Here is a 17,315-nt window from a genome sequence, read left to right on the forward strand (position 1 = left end):
TATTTTTTTTCTTTTTAATTAAGTATAGAAAAGGGCACAATTTTGATTTAAATGATTGGTAGGGTCAAGTTTCTCTCCTTACAAAAGTGATTAAAAAGCTAGTGGCTGTTACCAATATCTGCTCTTGGGGGTATGCAAAGTCGTGCTGCTGCCTTTGAGAGGAAATTCTTGACCGGTACTCGCCTAGTATGCCCGGCAGCGCTGCATCACAATGCCGTTTAATGCTTTTTCCATATTAACAAGATATGACAGCTAAGATAATTATTAACTATGTAGATTGTCGGAAGACATCAAAAATCCACGGCGGGCTAATTGCAGCTGCCGAAGAAAAAAGCCCTGAAGATCATTGCTGGCGTTCTGTCACCCCTTTAACAGGATCCGGCATGGTACAGTCCGTTAACAATAAAATCAGCTGTGTAACCTATAAGCGGTGACTCTTACCGGCTGGCTTGAAGCTGGTGGGCCACTCCTCAAAATGGAAACTCCATGTGCACACAGCACTGATGAGTTATCTGCTCTCCTGTCTTCTAAGCTACTGGTAGGGTGGGACGAGTGTTGAACACAGCAGATGTAGTTTTTATAAGAGTGAATGTTTAATTGTTGGACATTGTGTGTAGTTAATTTGTTACGGTCACGGGCTGGCACGTAGACTTGTAATTTAAGATGTACACTGATTTGCAAGTTGTTGAGTTTGAAAATGGTGCGTCATTTCGGTCTCGCCAAGCTTTAGGGTGGGGCGTTGTGTTTCTACCCAAGCTATTTGGAACGGGGGCATTCGTAATTGCCTTCGTGTTTTGAAATATGATGCAATCTGGCACCATCAAAGACACGGTTTTAAAATTAAATCCCTGTCTTCAGATGTTGAAGCTCGTGAGAACTCCACCGACCTCCAACACTCGGCACCAAATCAGAGCAGGCCTAACTGCGCAGAGGATATATTTCGCAACATTTACCAAGTTTTGTCTAACACTTTTTAACTCAACAAAGCCTGTGAAGTAGTACCCTTTGCTATAATTGGGTGAAAATTTAGACTTTTAAGGCAAGTGATGTTGCAGAAGGTAAACAAACTTGCAGAGAAAAATTCTGCATAGTTCTGTCATTTTGCGTTGACAAGTCTGCATACTTCTAGATGCTCGAATGGGTTCGCTTCGGGAGAACAAGTGCGGTGCGCACGCACTGCAAGGATTGTCAGGTATGCAGCTGGCACCCGGCAGCGCTGCTGTTCGCTCCCGAGCTCCCTAGGCCTAGGGGAGGGAGAAGGTGGGACATGCACCCACCTTTGGCCAATTGCTTGCTGTCTTTCTTAGAAAGACGCACGCAAAGGCCAATAGCGTGTGAGCCAAAAAAAAAAAGCACAAGCGTGTGCTCTGGGTTAAAAGTCCTTACTAGAAGCCTCGCAGAGCAGCGCATGCGCACAGGCGAGACCTACAAAACCATGTAAACAGTCTCCCAGTTGTGGTGGCGGTGTGTTTATTTCTTTTTTGTTTTCTTCTGTTTTTCCCTTTTCTTTCTTGTGTCTTTGGTTTTGTTTTTCTTGGAAGTGCGGAGAGCCAATAGACAAGCAGCTTTTTCAAAAGTAAGAAAACAAACACTAAAGGGAGACAGTATATTTTTATTGTGGCCGATGAAGTAGAAATTGTGATCATATTGGTCCTTTGGAATTATCGCACCTTAATAGAAATTTATGAAATCGTCAAAAGCTGAAGGGTCTGTCTGCGTAACTCTGTGCTGTTTGGCTGAATATGTCTAACTTTAGACAAAGCTGTTGGAGATATAATTGTGACAGTTTTTTCCCCTAAAGTTCCTGTGGTTCTGTTAAATTACCCTTTTGAACTGGCCTTTAGGGTAAGCTGAGGAATTTTCCAAAGTGAGTCAGCAGGTGTTACAAGAATTAAATTTAAACTGACCGATTGTACCTACAAGGCTCTTAACCTGAGCAAAACCTATTCATTTAACATACTGTCAATATCTGGGGGTCCAGGAAGCCTGAGAAGAACATCCTCAAGCCTTGAAACGCCAACATTTAAAGCCAAACAAGCTGTCTCAGAAACAAAACTGTCTTCACTGGAGCAGTAGTTTGTTGGAACTCTACATTCGAAATGTGAAAACAACCTTCCAGGTTGTTCTTCCAAAGTACTTTAAAACTTCTTGTTTTGCAGATTTTTAGGAGGTTAGCTTTTACAACCTCGTCTAGTTTTTGCTTCTCTTCCTTAGCTCATACTTATTACAACTTATATGTGCTTTTCTTCCATTCGCCTCCTTGCCTTCCTCTTCTCCACATGTTATTCATAAGGATATGGGCCCACAGACCACTTATCTGAATCACATGGTTAGCTTATCTGGATGATGAAGTGCTAAATAAAACATATACCAGCAATGGCTAGGTTAATGTTAGACGCAAGTCCTGCAGGGACTGAGAGATTTCTGACTTCCTCAGGCCTGCTAACCTGTTTTACTTGACTTTCTCTGAATATCGTGATTTGTGGGACTCTGGTCCCATCTGCAAACAGACAGTTTGCAAATTGCGCACCAACGTTTTGCAACATGTGTAATTTTCCAATGCAGTCTATATAGTAATAGGTTGTGTTGCAAAATTCTCTAGTCACCGAGGGTTGCAGAATAACCTGCTTTATGAATACTAGGCAGAATGCTATTTGCGATCCCTTTTGATTGGCTGCAAACCGAGGGATGGTGACCTGCAAGGAACAGCCAACTACCATCCATGTGTTTGCATTTCCAAACAAGAAACCTATATATTATATATATATTTTTTTATAAAGCAGCCAGTGTCCCTTATGGGAACTCGTGTTGCCTTAAAAAAGAAAAAAAGAGAAAAAAAAGTACATATTCTGGGAAGGGAGAAGGCAGTTGTTCTGCCTGCTCTGCCCAACAAAATTCCTAAAGCAGGCCTTTAAAAATCATAAACATTTTACTAGACCTGCAGGTCTAATGACTTGAATAATTTACTTGACCAAACTACTGAAATAAAGTTTGAAATATTTGTACAGTTTTTTTTTTTTTACAGGGTGTTTACAATTTCTTTTTATTTTATAGAAATAAAGTGACTTCCTATAGCCTCTCAATACACACAGCAAGATTGTCAGACAGTTCGCTTTAATTTTCTTTCTCAGACTGCAAAGTTAGAGGATTTTGTAAACACTATCTCCAGGATAAAATAATGAAAATTCTGTAAGAAGACATAAGCTGAAATCTGACCTCTTTGTTTGAATGCACAACAAATGTAACAAGATTTAAAGACCGTTTTATTCTTTCACTTTCCAAATTATAAGAACGGCTGTTCTTTGTCATCTGGAGTGTCTCGCCAGACCGGGCCAGTAGTCCCTAAAAATAGGTCTCCCTGATAACATCTGACTCGCCATAGCGAGTGGGCGATTCTTTGAGGCATGTCCTAAAGTGTAAGCTTTCCAAGGTTGACAGCTTCCCCTTTACAAATGGGTTAACACCTCATTTGAGGAGACTGTAACTGTTTAATTGTGTGCAATTGCAGTTACCGCTGATACATTTTATTGTGAATTCTAAATTAAAGGGGATGCTCATTTCATGTCCCTTCCTATTTATGATTTAGAATGAGTCGGTAAACCCATTTTGTGTTACGAAAGAGCCTTACTGAATCGCAAAATGGGTTTGGTACATGACAGAACACTATTTTTCCGGTGCAAAACCTCTGACTTTGCGACTTGTATGGTTATCTGGCCCTAGAGGTTCTCCAAGTTGGTATTCCTTAACTTGCTACTTAAGCAGGAACTGTGTAATATAGGTGTATTCCGTGATCCTTCTAAATCTTAGAGATACAATTAGAATCATTGTAGTTTAAGAGTACTCTGTGCGGGCATGATGGTAGCCTAACATAATGTAGTGCAACTTTGGTGGGCGATATCCGCCCCTACCCTAGAGGGTTGGAAAAGAGATTTGGATCAATGCATGGAAGCCGAAAGAGCAGTATACGAAAGTAGAGGATGCCCCCAAAAGTGGGAGAGGGTCTGTGTAAAATGGAACCTATATACAGAAAGCTTATGTACTCCCCAACCCCACCCGAGATACTGCTCAAGACTCGATATCTAGAGAGAACACATGATTCAAGCTGTTGGTAATTAAAGTTGCTACTACATCCACCTGTTTTTATAAGGAGAGTGACACTGATTGTTGAATTCCAGACTAATACCCACCAACTGTAATACAATGTAGTGAAGATAGACTTTTATTTGGTTTCGTAAAATCATAAAATACAATGTAATACTTTGAATGTGATGACCGATTTATTGTTAATAAACAGAAAAACAAGTGCTCTGTACATTGAGCTTTACAGTGTGCCTCTCGCTTTCACACCAGTCCTTGAAGAAGTTGCCTCTAGAAACCCATGCCGGTCTCTTGGCGTACCCCAGGGCTCAAACCTCTGCCTGTCACTGTTCAATCTCTTCATGGAGCCCCTTTCTATCATCCTGAAACAGGCTGGAAGCAAATTTCACCTCTATGCAGATGGCACTCCACTCTACTACAAAATTAAATCCCCCCAGGGACATCAGTCATCTCAATGTCACTCTGTGTAATATCCAATCGTGGTTTAACCCTAACCATCTAAAATTAAATCCCCCCCCAACACAGAAATTATCCTGTTCTCCCCCAAAAGTAACCACCTTCCTATCAAAGACTGGATCAATGACCTGAAGGCTCTAAATTGTACTCTCATTCTTTCCAATTCGGATAAATCCTTAGGATTCACCTTGGATAAAGACTTGTCAATTAAGGAACACATCAAAAACTCAGCCAAAGGAGCGATGTATACACTAAAACACCTTAAAAAAATCAAACCATTCATTTCCTCGGATGACTTCAAATGGGTCGTTCAATCTCTGGTCCTCTCAACTTGACTACGGGAATGCTATCCTCACAGGGACCCCGAAATCGCACCACGCTACCCTCAGATCAGTACTAAACATGGCAGCCAGGCTCATAACTGATATTAAATGATTTGATCACATCACACCTGCACTCGACCCTCAAATGGCTTCCTATAGAAGGAAGATGCAATGTATCACCCACAAAGCCATTCACTCACACACCCCATAATACTTAAACAACAAACTCATTAAAGCAGGAAGAACCCGAGCACTGAGAAGCTCCAACATACGACTTCTCGTTCCTCCCAAACTAAAAAAGAAATCTATCCAGGCTTGCTCGTTCTCGGGTAACGCTACCAGCATATGGAGCTCTCTACCGAAGGACTTGCGATGCAACCCTTCCTTCACCAGTTTCAAAAGAAACCTTAAACGCCTTTTCCTCAACAAATACTGGGACATTTGAACAATTCTTAACCTTGGTTCTATCAGTCTCTCTATTTGACCCGTTAAACAGATGAATGTTTACTTCTGTTTTGCCGCTTTTTACCTTGAATGGTCGTTCTCTCACTGGACTCATAAGTGGCGACTTGATATTAAGCAGTAACCGCCATCAGGGCCTTGCTGCTGTCTGTGTACATATTGTATTCCACCTGCATTGCTTAATTTTTCCATGTGTATTTATTGCTGTTTGTACATTAGCCTAAGATTGTTTGCGCGTCAGTTACTAAGTGTCTAGATTATTGCCTGGCTCTTGATTCTGTAAAGTGCTCTGATACCCCCGTTCTAGCTAGTGCTATATAAAACTTTTTATAGATAAATAAATCGCGTTGCCTTCCCGCATGCAGTCCAGTGCTTATAATCCCCTAGCACAGAGCTTCGCAAACCGAAGTCTGCTTTAAAAAAAAAAAAATAATTAAATGATGGTCTTGACACCAGTTTTAAAAGTAGGTAAGTCTAGCCTGGGTAAAAATATTGTGATGCTGTGGATCTTGACTGCTCTACAAGTCCCTGTTCCTTTGTTTTATTTCCCCCGTAGATTTACGGTCAGGGCTCTGGAGCAGATTGCAGATGCCATGTGCAAAAATTAAACATGCTGCAGGGTGAGATGGCACTAGCTGCTGAGATGATGGCTGGGTGAGTATCATTCAGATTAGTGTTCTGGATAATTCAGTACTTTGAAAATGGACCACATATATATTCCCACCTAACAGTCTTGTATGACCTAATTTCCTGTAACCCAACCATGGTATACATATAATATCATTGATGCCTTATTATCAGATGGCAAAGATTTGTAATTTTATAGTAGTTTCTTTTATTGCTGTTTAATGCACGGGTACACATACGGAGTCCAAGCATTTGAAGAAATGCTTGAAATGTGCTGTGATGACCAGATGGTTTGTGTCACGGTGAAACAACACTCAGGACCTGCACTTTATTTTATCCACCTGGGAGTTGTAGTCTTGCTTCACATAAAATGACCTGTTTTACCATATTATATAAATTAGAAACCTTAATGCAGCTCTTCCCTCCTGCTAGCATTAGCACTCCAGCAGTGTGAATAGCGTGCTAACCTGGGTAGAGAACTCTAGCAATTGTGTGGTTAGTTTAGCAGTATGTTGTCTTTGCTATTGGAATCTAGCAGTGTGAGCTTACTATTGGAGTGCTCCACACCCCATATAGAACTCTTAACGGTGCCCTGTCCAAGCTCAATTGCTCCTTCTTTGTGAAAGTTCTCCTTCTTTGTGAAAGTTCTCCAGTAGTGTAAGCAGACTGTTACTGTCTATACATAAAACAGCGTGAACTTTTTGTTATTATTTTTTTGTAATTTTAACAGTAACTTGTCACTGTTCTAGAACTCCAGTTGACTTCCAGGGGATTCTCATCAATAGTCATAAGCACTGAAAATACCGGTTCATGCACAGGATCCTAGAGCACTTCACAAAATATATATAAATGTTTTATGTATGTACAACTGTGCAATATTCTGTAGGAAGGAGTTCATATTAATGAAAATAAGTATGTTTGCAGCCCATAAAAAGCTAAACAAATCAAATTTCATTTAATTTTCATATTAAAGCATACAGTGTAATGAAATAGTCACCTATTATATCAAAGTGACTATAGAAAATCCTTCACGAACCTGTGTTTGTATTTTTGTTGTTGTTGTTGAGGAAATGGAATGAAGGGCATTTAGCTGATAGGCTGAAATGTAAAAGCATACAACAGCTATCACTGTGCTTTTAAAAACCTGACTGTTCGCTCTGTGTCCCATCGTGCCCTGCAGGTAGGTCAGTTCAGTTTTGCGGTTCCTGGTAATAGGATCCTGTGGCAATGAGCTCTGCCTTTTTGGCTTTGTTTCTTATTGGAGATCTTTCTAAACCATATCATTTTTTATTAACTCAGTGTCTTATAAGAGTATGATTAAATATTTTTGACAGACCTATAATTTTGTTCTCTTCAGAATGCCTTCATTGTCTATGGAGTGCCCTTCTTGGGGGTAGGGGATGGGAGTTGGCCTAGCAGACCCTCATTGAGAATGTATTGTATGCTTGCCCGAATCCCATTGTTTCAAAAAGTGCAATCCAGCTGCATGCCTACATTAAAGGCATCAGGATGCAGCTGCTGGAACATATGAGGGCTATGGAAAGGTCCCCCTCGACATAGAAGTTACCCCAGTATTGGAACTTTCATAGATTCTCATGCTTTGTATCATTCCCCGTCGTCGGAATGGGAGCCTCGGTGTAGGAGAGTAGGGTCTGCTTTCTATGTTCACCACCACTTTTTGCTTTTGCTTTACTGGTTTTCGACTTAGATGTGGCTGTGGGCCTGCTAATCAGACCCACAGCCCTGCTGTTCTCTCTTAATCACCCCTTGCTTAGGTGTAGTATTCCTATACCTAACTTACATATAGACACATGTGTACCTATCAGTCACTCCTATGGCAGGCCTTAACAATCCTGGAGGCAGAGTGCTTGGTAACATGTGAGATGGTGCTCTAGCATGAGCTGAGCCTGTCTGCAGCTTTCGGAACTAAGTCCTTATAGCTGTTCTATGATATAGCCTACCATATACTCTTAAAGTGCCTTATAATCTTAGACGGTTATGGTAACTATGGTTTGGCTTTATCGAAACATGTCGTGTAAGGTGTCTAACACTGTGGAATAATACCCCCATGCCATTTCTGGACATGAGAATATTATTCCCCCCTTCTAGAGGGAAAGACATGTTAAAATCATACTTCAACTGTTAGCCTCTGACCAAAGCCTCAGCATCACAAAATGGATGCTGCTGCCACGACACAAGTCTGACCTCCTGCAGCTGGGAGTGATCCCAGCCAGGGAGGCCTGGACAATAGGTTTCCTGCTTGGGGAGGTGCTAGCACCTCCCCAGACAGCCTTTAGTGTATTGGGGCAGAGTGGGCTGAAAGGAATGAGACATGCCTGGGGCACACAAGGTGTTCCTTGCATAGTCCAGTTCAAACCGGCGCTGGGGCACTCCAGCCCCAGCTCTGGCGCGAAACTGGACAAAGGGAAGTGGGTGTAACCACCCCCTCCCAGGTCCCACCCATAAGGCGTGACCTAGCAGGTATCCCAGCCCCCCAGATTAGTATAAGAGTGGGAGTTGGGCCTCAAGACTTTAGATTATCCTGAACCTGCAAAACTGAACAGAAACTCTGGACCTTCGACATTCGACGAAAGAAGAAGACTGAAGAATCTCCCTTGTAGCCAAGGAGTGGCTACCCTGTGCAAACAGGCACCATCAAGAGACTACCCTTTGCTTTGCCCACGTTCTACGAGGAACCGACTGCAGAGCCTGACCAGAGCCTTGACTTCCAGACTTCTCCGACCCTGATCCACATCTACAGCAGAGCTGAGATCCGTGGAGGCGACGAGCGATGTGGGACCGGCTACCTGGAAAAAGTGGCTAGTAACTTAAAGCGCAGCTTCTGAGGTACCCTCGAAGTTGTGCACCGGGGATTGAGAAGCCCCAACCACCATCTGCACCGAAGATCAGCCCCCCACACTCCACGAGTCCTGCGTGGGGCCCTTCAGCATTTTCCTGCTTGCCGCGTCTGTCCGGTTGCTTGCCCGCTGGCTAGTGGCCTTTGTGACGACGCACCCTGAAATCGTCTGCGCTGGTTTGGCTCCTCCAGACTGGCTCCCGCTTCTCTGCAAAGAAGAAGCACCCCAGACCTTCCTGGTCTGCACCAGAAGCAAGTCCTTCGTTCTTCGTGGGTTCCGCTTGCCAAGGCTTGGTGAGTCCTAGTCCAACTTCGACGCCGCCGACAGCAAGAGCCTTCGTGGGACAGCTCGCCTCCTGGTCCTGGTCGTCCTCGACGCTTCCTGGTCCTCCTGGCTGCAGCGACAAGCTTCACCTTCACCTGCAAATCTTCACGACATCGCCTGGTTCCTTCCTGGTTCCACGTGGTCACTGGCTAGTGAACTTGACTCTGTCCCTTCTGCTTGCAGGTTTCTTCTCTTCTTGATCCCAGCCTTGGGATCCACCGGACACTCTTCACTGACTGCCTGTCAGCATCTTTCTTCAGGCATCCATAGGAGTCGACGACGAAAACAACGCATCTTCACCCCTATGCACCCGCAGCCTGTGGGCTAGGTAACTTGGGTACTCCGGTGCTCATCAGGATAGTGACTATCCTAGTGTCTAGTTTTCAAGTCTCAACTTCCTAGCTACTCCGGAAGTGTCCTAAATCTACCGTTTTCTAAACTGTACTATTGCTATTGACTTTTACGCATTACGCGTGAGTGTTTCCACTCTGCACACGAATCCCGTGGGCCTCCCACTTCCTAACTAACGCTAGTGTAGTGTAGCCCCAGCGATTCCCTAGGCCTAGGCCTATTCTATTTCCGTGACAGTGGTTCTTATACCACTTACTTAGTATATGGTTTGCGTGGCCCCTAGGGCCTAACTGTATTACTTACCTGTGTGACTTAATGTATGCTTAAATAAGACTGTGTTGTACTTACCTCTAATCTCATAAAGAGTGCTGAGGGTTTGACTAGAATAAATACACTTTATTTTATATATATATCTGTTGTGGTGTCCTTTCATTTGGTATTCAAGGGATTATATATGGTATCACAGCTGGCTTCACATGCCATTCAGAGTTTAGCCTAAGACTGCTCTTGTCCATGCTACCACTAGGATAGCTGGTCTATAAGGTTGACTTTACAACCAATCACCATAAGGGTATTTGGACTGATATAAGGTGTACACTAGAACTAGTGACATCATACATCAGGCCAACTTCTCACACTCGGTAAATAAAAAATATCATAACCATAGAAACAAAAGAGAAAATAGGCTTAGGCCTCATCTCATTTTGTAGCATATCACCCTCTTTGTGTAAAAGAGCCCAAACTTTTGCCAGGACCAATCAGCACAGCCTCACCCTCTGGAACCTTCCTGAGAGAGCTCAGAGCCTCCGATCTTTCTACCGCACGTTGTGCTAGGGAGTCTCCACTGAGCTCTGCTCAGTTTTCTCAACTTTTATTTCAGATATTTACATTTTAACATCTATAGTGACATTATGTCAGATAAGGAAAAGAAAGCCTTATTCAGGCCCTGTGCTTCTTGTGGAAAGAAGAGACTTTTCATTGAGGATAAGCATGAGAGTTGTATTTACTGCTTATACCCTGTACACAGGGCCACAGACTGCAAGATTTGTCGGACTCTATCTACTAAGACTTTGTGGGACAGAGAGGGTCGACTGCGGACATGGCTGCAAAAGCTGAAGACCAGGAAGGAGGTTCTTTCTTCAGATGAGGAAGATTCGATTTCTGGCACTTCCTCCAGGAGATCAAAGAAGAGGGGTAGGTCATCTCCCTCCATCTCTGCAGAACCCCCTGTCAAAGCCCCTCACGGGATCTCTGAAAGGTCTGAGGAGGCTGGTCCCATGAAATCTCCTCACAAAAGTGAAAAGGAGAGGCAGGGACAGGCTGCTGGTGTGGACACAGCCTCTAGGGACAAAAAGGAGGTTTCTATATCTTCTCCTCCGTCCCAGAAGGAAAAGCCTGCTAATAAACACTCTGCAGGAAATCCACAGACGGCTCCTGTGAAGAAACAGCGTCCGTCGACGGTGATTAAAGCAGGTACATCGACGATGATTTCCACTGTAAAAACTGTTTCCTTGGTTTCGTCGACGGGACCGTCGACGATGTCTGCTCCTGTTTCATCGTCTAAGATAGCTTCATTCTCGTCGTCAACGACTGTTTCCATGAAGCTCCTGTCGACGGCAGTTTCGACGACGAAGACCACGACGACGATGAAGACGGCGACGTCGTCGTCGATGCTGATGATGACGAGCTCGTCGACGAGACCATCGACAGTTGTCCCGTCGACGATAAAGAAAGCTCCGTCGACGAGCTTGCCGTCGACGAAGAAAAAGGCTCCGTCGACGATCCTACCGTCGACGACGATTCAAGCATCGTCGACGACCTTATTGACGACGAAGACTACTGTGCCGTCGACGATTTCATCATCGATTTCGTCGACGCTTGGGATTCCTTCGACGACGACTCCGTCGACGGGACTGTCAACGGGTCAAATTTCTGGTTTTTCAATACAGAGGTTGAAAATTACACCTGAGATGACATCACCTAGGCGGGTTATGCCTTTACCACCATCTATGCTGCTAGATGAGTCGGAGGAGGAGGATGAGGTTGAGCAGTATGGGGATGCCTACGGTCCTTCAGATCTGCATGTAAAGCAGCAAGAGATTAATACTGAGGATTATTATGAACAAGATGAGCAGGAGGAACAACAATATGTTCAGCAGGAAGTACGTTCTCGCACTTTGAGACAGTACATGATAGCTATGCCAGTTGCTCTGGTTACGGACTTGCAGATGATGTTGCAGGACTACAGAGCTCGATTTCCATCACACCCTGACGTTCAACCAGCGCATCCATCTACATCAGTGGTTCCGCGAGTGCCGTCAGTGGACTTGCCACCTCCCCCTAAAAATATACCACGTACCTCACCAGTGGTGGTACCAGTAGTGGTTCCTCAGACTTCGTATCCGGAACCTGCCAATGAAGATACACAGGAAGTTGATACAGATGAAGAGGATGAGGTGCACGTGGTCCCACTAACTGATCCAGGGGATCCGGATGTGGATCTTGATGATACTGGAATGCAAGATCCGGATGCTACAGGGCGGGACACGAACGTGTCGCCTCCGGCAGATATTGGGGGGTTCCATAATCTTATGGAGCGTGCATCCAATAGATTTGGTCTGCCTCTCACAGTGGAACAGTCGGACTGTTTTCTATACGATTTTAAGGCACAATACAAAAAGTCCGTCAGGTCGATTCCCATCATTGAGTATGTGTGGGATGAGGGAATTAAGATTATGCAGAACCTGGCCACTGTCATCCCGGTTCTTCCCCGGCTGGAGAAGAAATACAAGGCCCCTGAGGGCAGTCCTGCATGTCTTCTTGGACAACCAAAGCCTGACTCTGTGATATCTCAGGCCGCACAGAGCAAGTCCAAGAATCCTTCAACACCTTTGACTACGCCTCCGGATAAGGATGGCAGGCGGCTGGACAATGTAGGGAAGAGATTTTCCACCATGGCCAGTTTGTTGGTTCGGGCAGCAAATTCATTAGCCATTCTAGGCAGGTACGACCGCCAAATGTGGTGCGACATGGAGCCGTTTATTGATCTACTACCAGACTCTAATCAGGAGGAGGCCAAGCAAGTCCTCATGGAAGGAGAGAGATGTTCCTCTGAGATCATTGACTGTGCTATGGACATAGCCTCTACTGCTTTCAGGGCTTTGGCAGGGTCAGCGGTCTTGCGCCGTCAAGGCTGGTTAAGGGCAACCTGGTTCCGTCAGGAGGTCCAAAATAAGATCCTGGACCTTCCATTTGACGGGGAAATGCTTTTTGGCAAGCATGTCGATGAGGCCCTGCAGAGCATCAAGAAGGACACGGACACAGCAAAGTCCTTGGGATCCTTAAATTATCGGAAGGTTCCATTCAGAGGAGCTCGTGGAAGAGGGTTCACTTCTTACAGAGGCAACCAGCGTCCGTATTCAACGCAGTCAGGACAATCATACAAGGCTCAGTACTCGAACCAACGCCAAGGTCAATCGGCGTCTTTCTCTCGTCAGTCCCAGAGAGGACGTCAGAATCGTCAGGGACGAGGCAATGCCAAGAGGCAATAGCGGCCTCCTGGTTCTGACTACTGTTCCTCCCCTACCAAAGACACCGGTTGGGGGCAGGATCTCCTATTGTCTGGACAGCTGGGTCCTTATAACATCGGACCGGTGTTTTCTTTTTTTTTTTTTTTTTTTTTTTTTTATAAACCTTTATTTATGTCAGTCTGGAACACAGCTATTCAGCCGACATCCCGGAGGTTCGGCAGCCAAGTAAGGACAACACATGGAAGTGTCTCCATAGCTCTGGTGCAGGAAAAGACAAAGGTTCCTTTTTTAGAACAACCTAAAATAAATAACACAAGCAAGGCAGTGTACACAATAAACACGTGCAAGTTCCCGGTGGGAGCGCAGCCCCATTCTCAAACACAGAACAAAACCACCGGTCGGGCGGATGAGGGAGAAGCAGAGGCACTAGCAATCTAACATAATATCCTCATAGTAATCCCAAGTTGGAAGTAAGGCTAGGGGGAAAGGTGCTCCTCCAACGGTTCAGTGGCCGGGGGCAGACATTTATCCCCCCTATACTGGTTCCATCGCCCCCATATCTTATGCCATTTCTTAGGCCGCCCCCGGGCACAGTACGCCGTCTTCTCCTTAAACATGCTCCAGTCCATATTTTCCATCCATGCTTCCACAGCGGGAGGTCTCTGAGAACCCCACAATTGCGCAATATCACGCTTCGCCACCATATTTCCCAGGGTCACCCATTGAGTCTGCGCAGCATCATAGTCAGTAGGACCCCAGACATTCAAAAGACAGCGCCGTGCCTCTGGCAACAGTGCAAAGCCCGTGATCTCCTGCATCACTACATGAATTCGCTTCCAGAACTCCGCAATCACACCACATTCCAATATGATATGTAAGAAGGTGCCCACCATCCCGCAGCCCCTCTTACACAAACCATCCTCGGAGAAACCCATATGAATCAGTCGGGGGCCCGTGACATAGACTCTATGAAGTATCTTAAGCTGCACTAGCCTTAGCCGTGCCGGGATCGCGACCTCCTTAGGAGAGGAAATGGCATACTGCCAGTCCTCATCATCCAGTTCAAGACCGTCCCTAGTCCACTGATCACGCACCCCGAGGAGGAGGTCGGTCCGGACGTTAACAAGCTTCTTATAGATTAAGGAGATTGTACTCTCTGGCATATGGCCATCCAGAATCCGGTCCTCCAAAGCAGAGGACTCGGGCACAGCCTCCCCCTCGACGAGGACGGACCGCAGAGCGTGGCGCACCTGTGCGTACCGGAAATATTCCGTAGCCTCCAGATCGTACTCCGTCCGTAGCTCATCAAACGATTTCACTCGTCCCTTAACCAGAAGATCCCCCACTCTGGAAATACCAATCAGGTCCCATTTCTCAAACCCCTTCGTGTGCCAAAGTTTCCCCAACACATCGGAATCAAACAACGGAGTGGCGCGGGTAAGCCTATCCTTCCAACCCAACGAGTTCGTAACAGCCTTCCACACGTGTACCGCCGTCTTGGTCGGTCCCGTGAGGGACCCATCCATCGACCTGGAGTAGAGTGCTCTAATGTAATTACCCCCGCGCAGCAACCATCGGTCCATAGCAAAGCCGGGGCTCAGCGCCGGTCCGTAGACGCCGTGGTTGATAGCACTTAACTGGGTGGCCCAGTAGTATCGCCTGATGTCAGGAAGCGCGATACCCCCATCGTACCACGGAAGGGTCAGTTTTGCAATAGCTATACGCGGTTGGCCCTCCCACAGCAGCGAGCGCTGGAGGCTCTCAACCTCCCGAAAATATCTGGCCGGGACCAGCTCCAGAGTATTCTGCAGGGCATAAAGAAAGCGGGGAAGAGACATCATTTTGAACAGCGCGGCCCGGCCCAGGAGGGAAAGCGGCAGCCGCCGCCAACCCGCCACATCCCGCCGCAAGCGCGTCAATGGAGGGAGCAGGTTTCTCTCATACCGAACAATCGGATCGGCGGAGATATAGATCCCTAGATACAAAAAGCCATCCCGGGCGATCTGGATCGAACAATTCCGCGGGAGAACAGGGACGTCTCCACACAGGGCGTACAGGTACGACTTACCCCAGTTAATGGTGAGACCCGAGTTCCTACCAAAAGAGGCCAAAACGTCACAGACTACTATGAGAGACTTTCTAGGGGAGGTGAGGTATAGCAAAATGTCGTCGGCATAAAGAGAGATGCGGTCCTCATGATCTGGTGACCATCGGATCCCCCTTATGTCCGGGTGCCATCTTATCCATGCCGCCAGCGGTTCAAGGGCAAGAGCAAACAACAACGGCGACAGGGGACAACCCTGCCTGGTGCCCCTCCCCAGCTCGAACGGGCAGGACGCCCTACCATTGACCGCGACTTTGGCCAAGGGTCCTTCATATAGTAATCTCACCCAGCCAACAAAGCCAGGCCCAAAGCCGAATTTTGCAAGTGCAGCCCACAGATATGCCCACTCTACCGTGTCAAAGGCCATCGTGGCGTCAAGTGCGGCCACAACGGTCGACTCCTGCAGCGTCCCCGTCCGTGCAAGCACGCCGTGGATGCGCCTAAGGTTCAACGCAGTGTTACGATGCGGGATGAAACCGGATTGGTCCGGGTGAATCAGGTCCCCAATCACCCTAATCAAGCGGTTGGCCAGTATTTTAGCAAGGATTTTCGGCTCGGCATTAAGTAGCGAAATCGGCCTATAGGAGCTGCATTTATTTCTGGGCTTGCCGTCTTTGTGTATGACCACAATTGTCGCCAGACGTTGGTCAAAGGGAAGGCATCCCATTTCCCGCGCCTCCACAAACATAGCTCGCAGATGCGGAGCAATCTTGTCCGGACGGAGTTTATAGAGGCAAGGCAGAGCCAGATCGCGCAGAAGTTCACACGAGTCCTCAACCGGCCTGTCCGACACCGAGGTGTAGACCGTACGGAAATAATCCGCGAAGCACTGGACTATGCCATCCGGCTCAGTAACACTAACGCCACCCTCTGTAACAAGTTCTGGCACAACACGATTAACCCGCTCTTTTTTATCCAGCCACGCTATTAATTTCCCGGCCTTGTCCCCAACATCGTACAGTCGCCCCTGCTGCTCCCTACTCAGGGCTTTGGCCGCGTCCGTCACCAGGGCCTTATACTCCGACTGCTTAAGGCTCAATTTGTGCAGCGTTGTTGCCAGAACCTCCCCCTCCAAGGCCAACTCTAGAGCCGCTATCTCCGCCTCAAGCTGTAAGACCTCCGCATCCCTCCGACGCTTGGCCGCCGTTATCAAGGAAAGGGCCTCTCCCCTCAGCACAGTTTTAAACGCTTCCCACAAGGACACCGCAGACGCGACCGAGCCTAGGTTTTCCTGGAAGTAGCGATCGACCGCCTTCAGCACAGCGCTACGAGTCCTAGGGTCACGGAGATACCAGGGGTTAATCGGGGCCACCCTACCCCCCACCTCTCGACCAACATCCATACAGATCCACACCGGCGAATGGTCCGAAATACCCCTAGCCATGTGCCTAGCCTCAGACACAAAGGAGGCGTGTGCAGCCAAAGTAAGTACATAATCAATTCTGGAGAGACTGCCGTGCGCCCCTGAGTGAAAGGTGTATTGCCGCTGAGTGGGATGCAGCAGTCTCCAACAGTCAACCAGACCAAGGGTATCCACGAAATCTGTAAGCCATTTCTGCGCCCCCCCCAGTGCTCCTAGGCGGGTGTCTATCAAGCAATCCGGAGCCAACCGCATTGAAATCGCCACCCACCACCAACATCCCTTCTGGAAGATCCAGCAGAGCCCTCCCCAGGTCCTCAAATGTGGAGGGCTGCAGCGCAGGAGGGACATACACGGAGACCAGGACCAGCGTCCTGCCCTCCCACCTCCCCGCCACAGCCGCAAATCGCCCCCTTTCATCAACAGTGGTGGAATCAACCTCAAACGGCAGTGAGGCCTTGACAAGTATTCCAGCCCCTCTGGAGCCCGAGGAGAACCCCGAGTGCGCGACAAATTTATAGCCCTTCCTGTTGAGCGCATAGCACATGTTACCTATCAAGTGCGTCTCTTGCAGTAGAACTATATCAGGGGAACATCGCTTCAGAAATTGCAGAACGATCCCTCGCTTAATGCGATCCCCTAAGCCATTAACATTCCAACTGAGTATCTTTAAGCCCCTACCCCCCATCCCGAAATGTAAGGAGACCACCCCCCCCCCCAAAGAACCGCACTTGAGCTACAGCAGCTTGCATCACTACGCCTTGCAAAACAAAAACCAACAACAACCATCCCAACAGTCCCAGTCCACCCCCCACCCTGCAC

The 17,315-nt window shown here is 46.9% G+C and overlaps 1 protein-coding gene across 3 annotated transcripts in view; it reads left to right on the top strand.

Annotated features, from left to right (window-relative positions):
- The window catches only part of MRNIP (MRN complex interacting protein), a 348,104-nt gene that overhangs the window by 35,845 nt on the left and 294,944 nt on the right, over positions 1–17,315 (top strand). For all 3 annotated transcript variants that reach the window (XM_085617754.1, XM_085617753.1, XM_085617752.1), the window contains exon 3: positions 5,896–5,993. In XM_085617754.1, the coding sequence (XP_085473880.1) occupies positions 5,896–5,993 (98 nt within the window). The remainder of the gene's footprint in view (positions 1–5,895; positions 5,994–17,315) is intronic.

This window comes from Triturus cristatus, chromosome 7, assembly GCF_964204655.1.
Source record: "Triturus cristatus chromosome 7, aTriCri1.1, whole genome shotgun sequence".
NCBI lineage: Eukaryota > Metazoa > Chordata > Amphibia > Caudata > Salamandridae > Triturus > Triturus cristatus.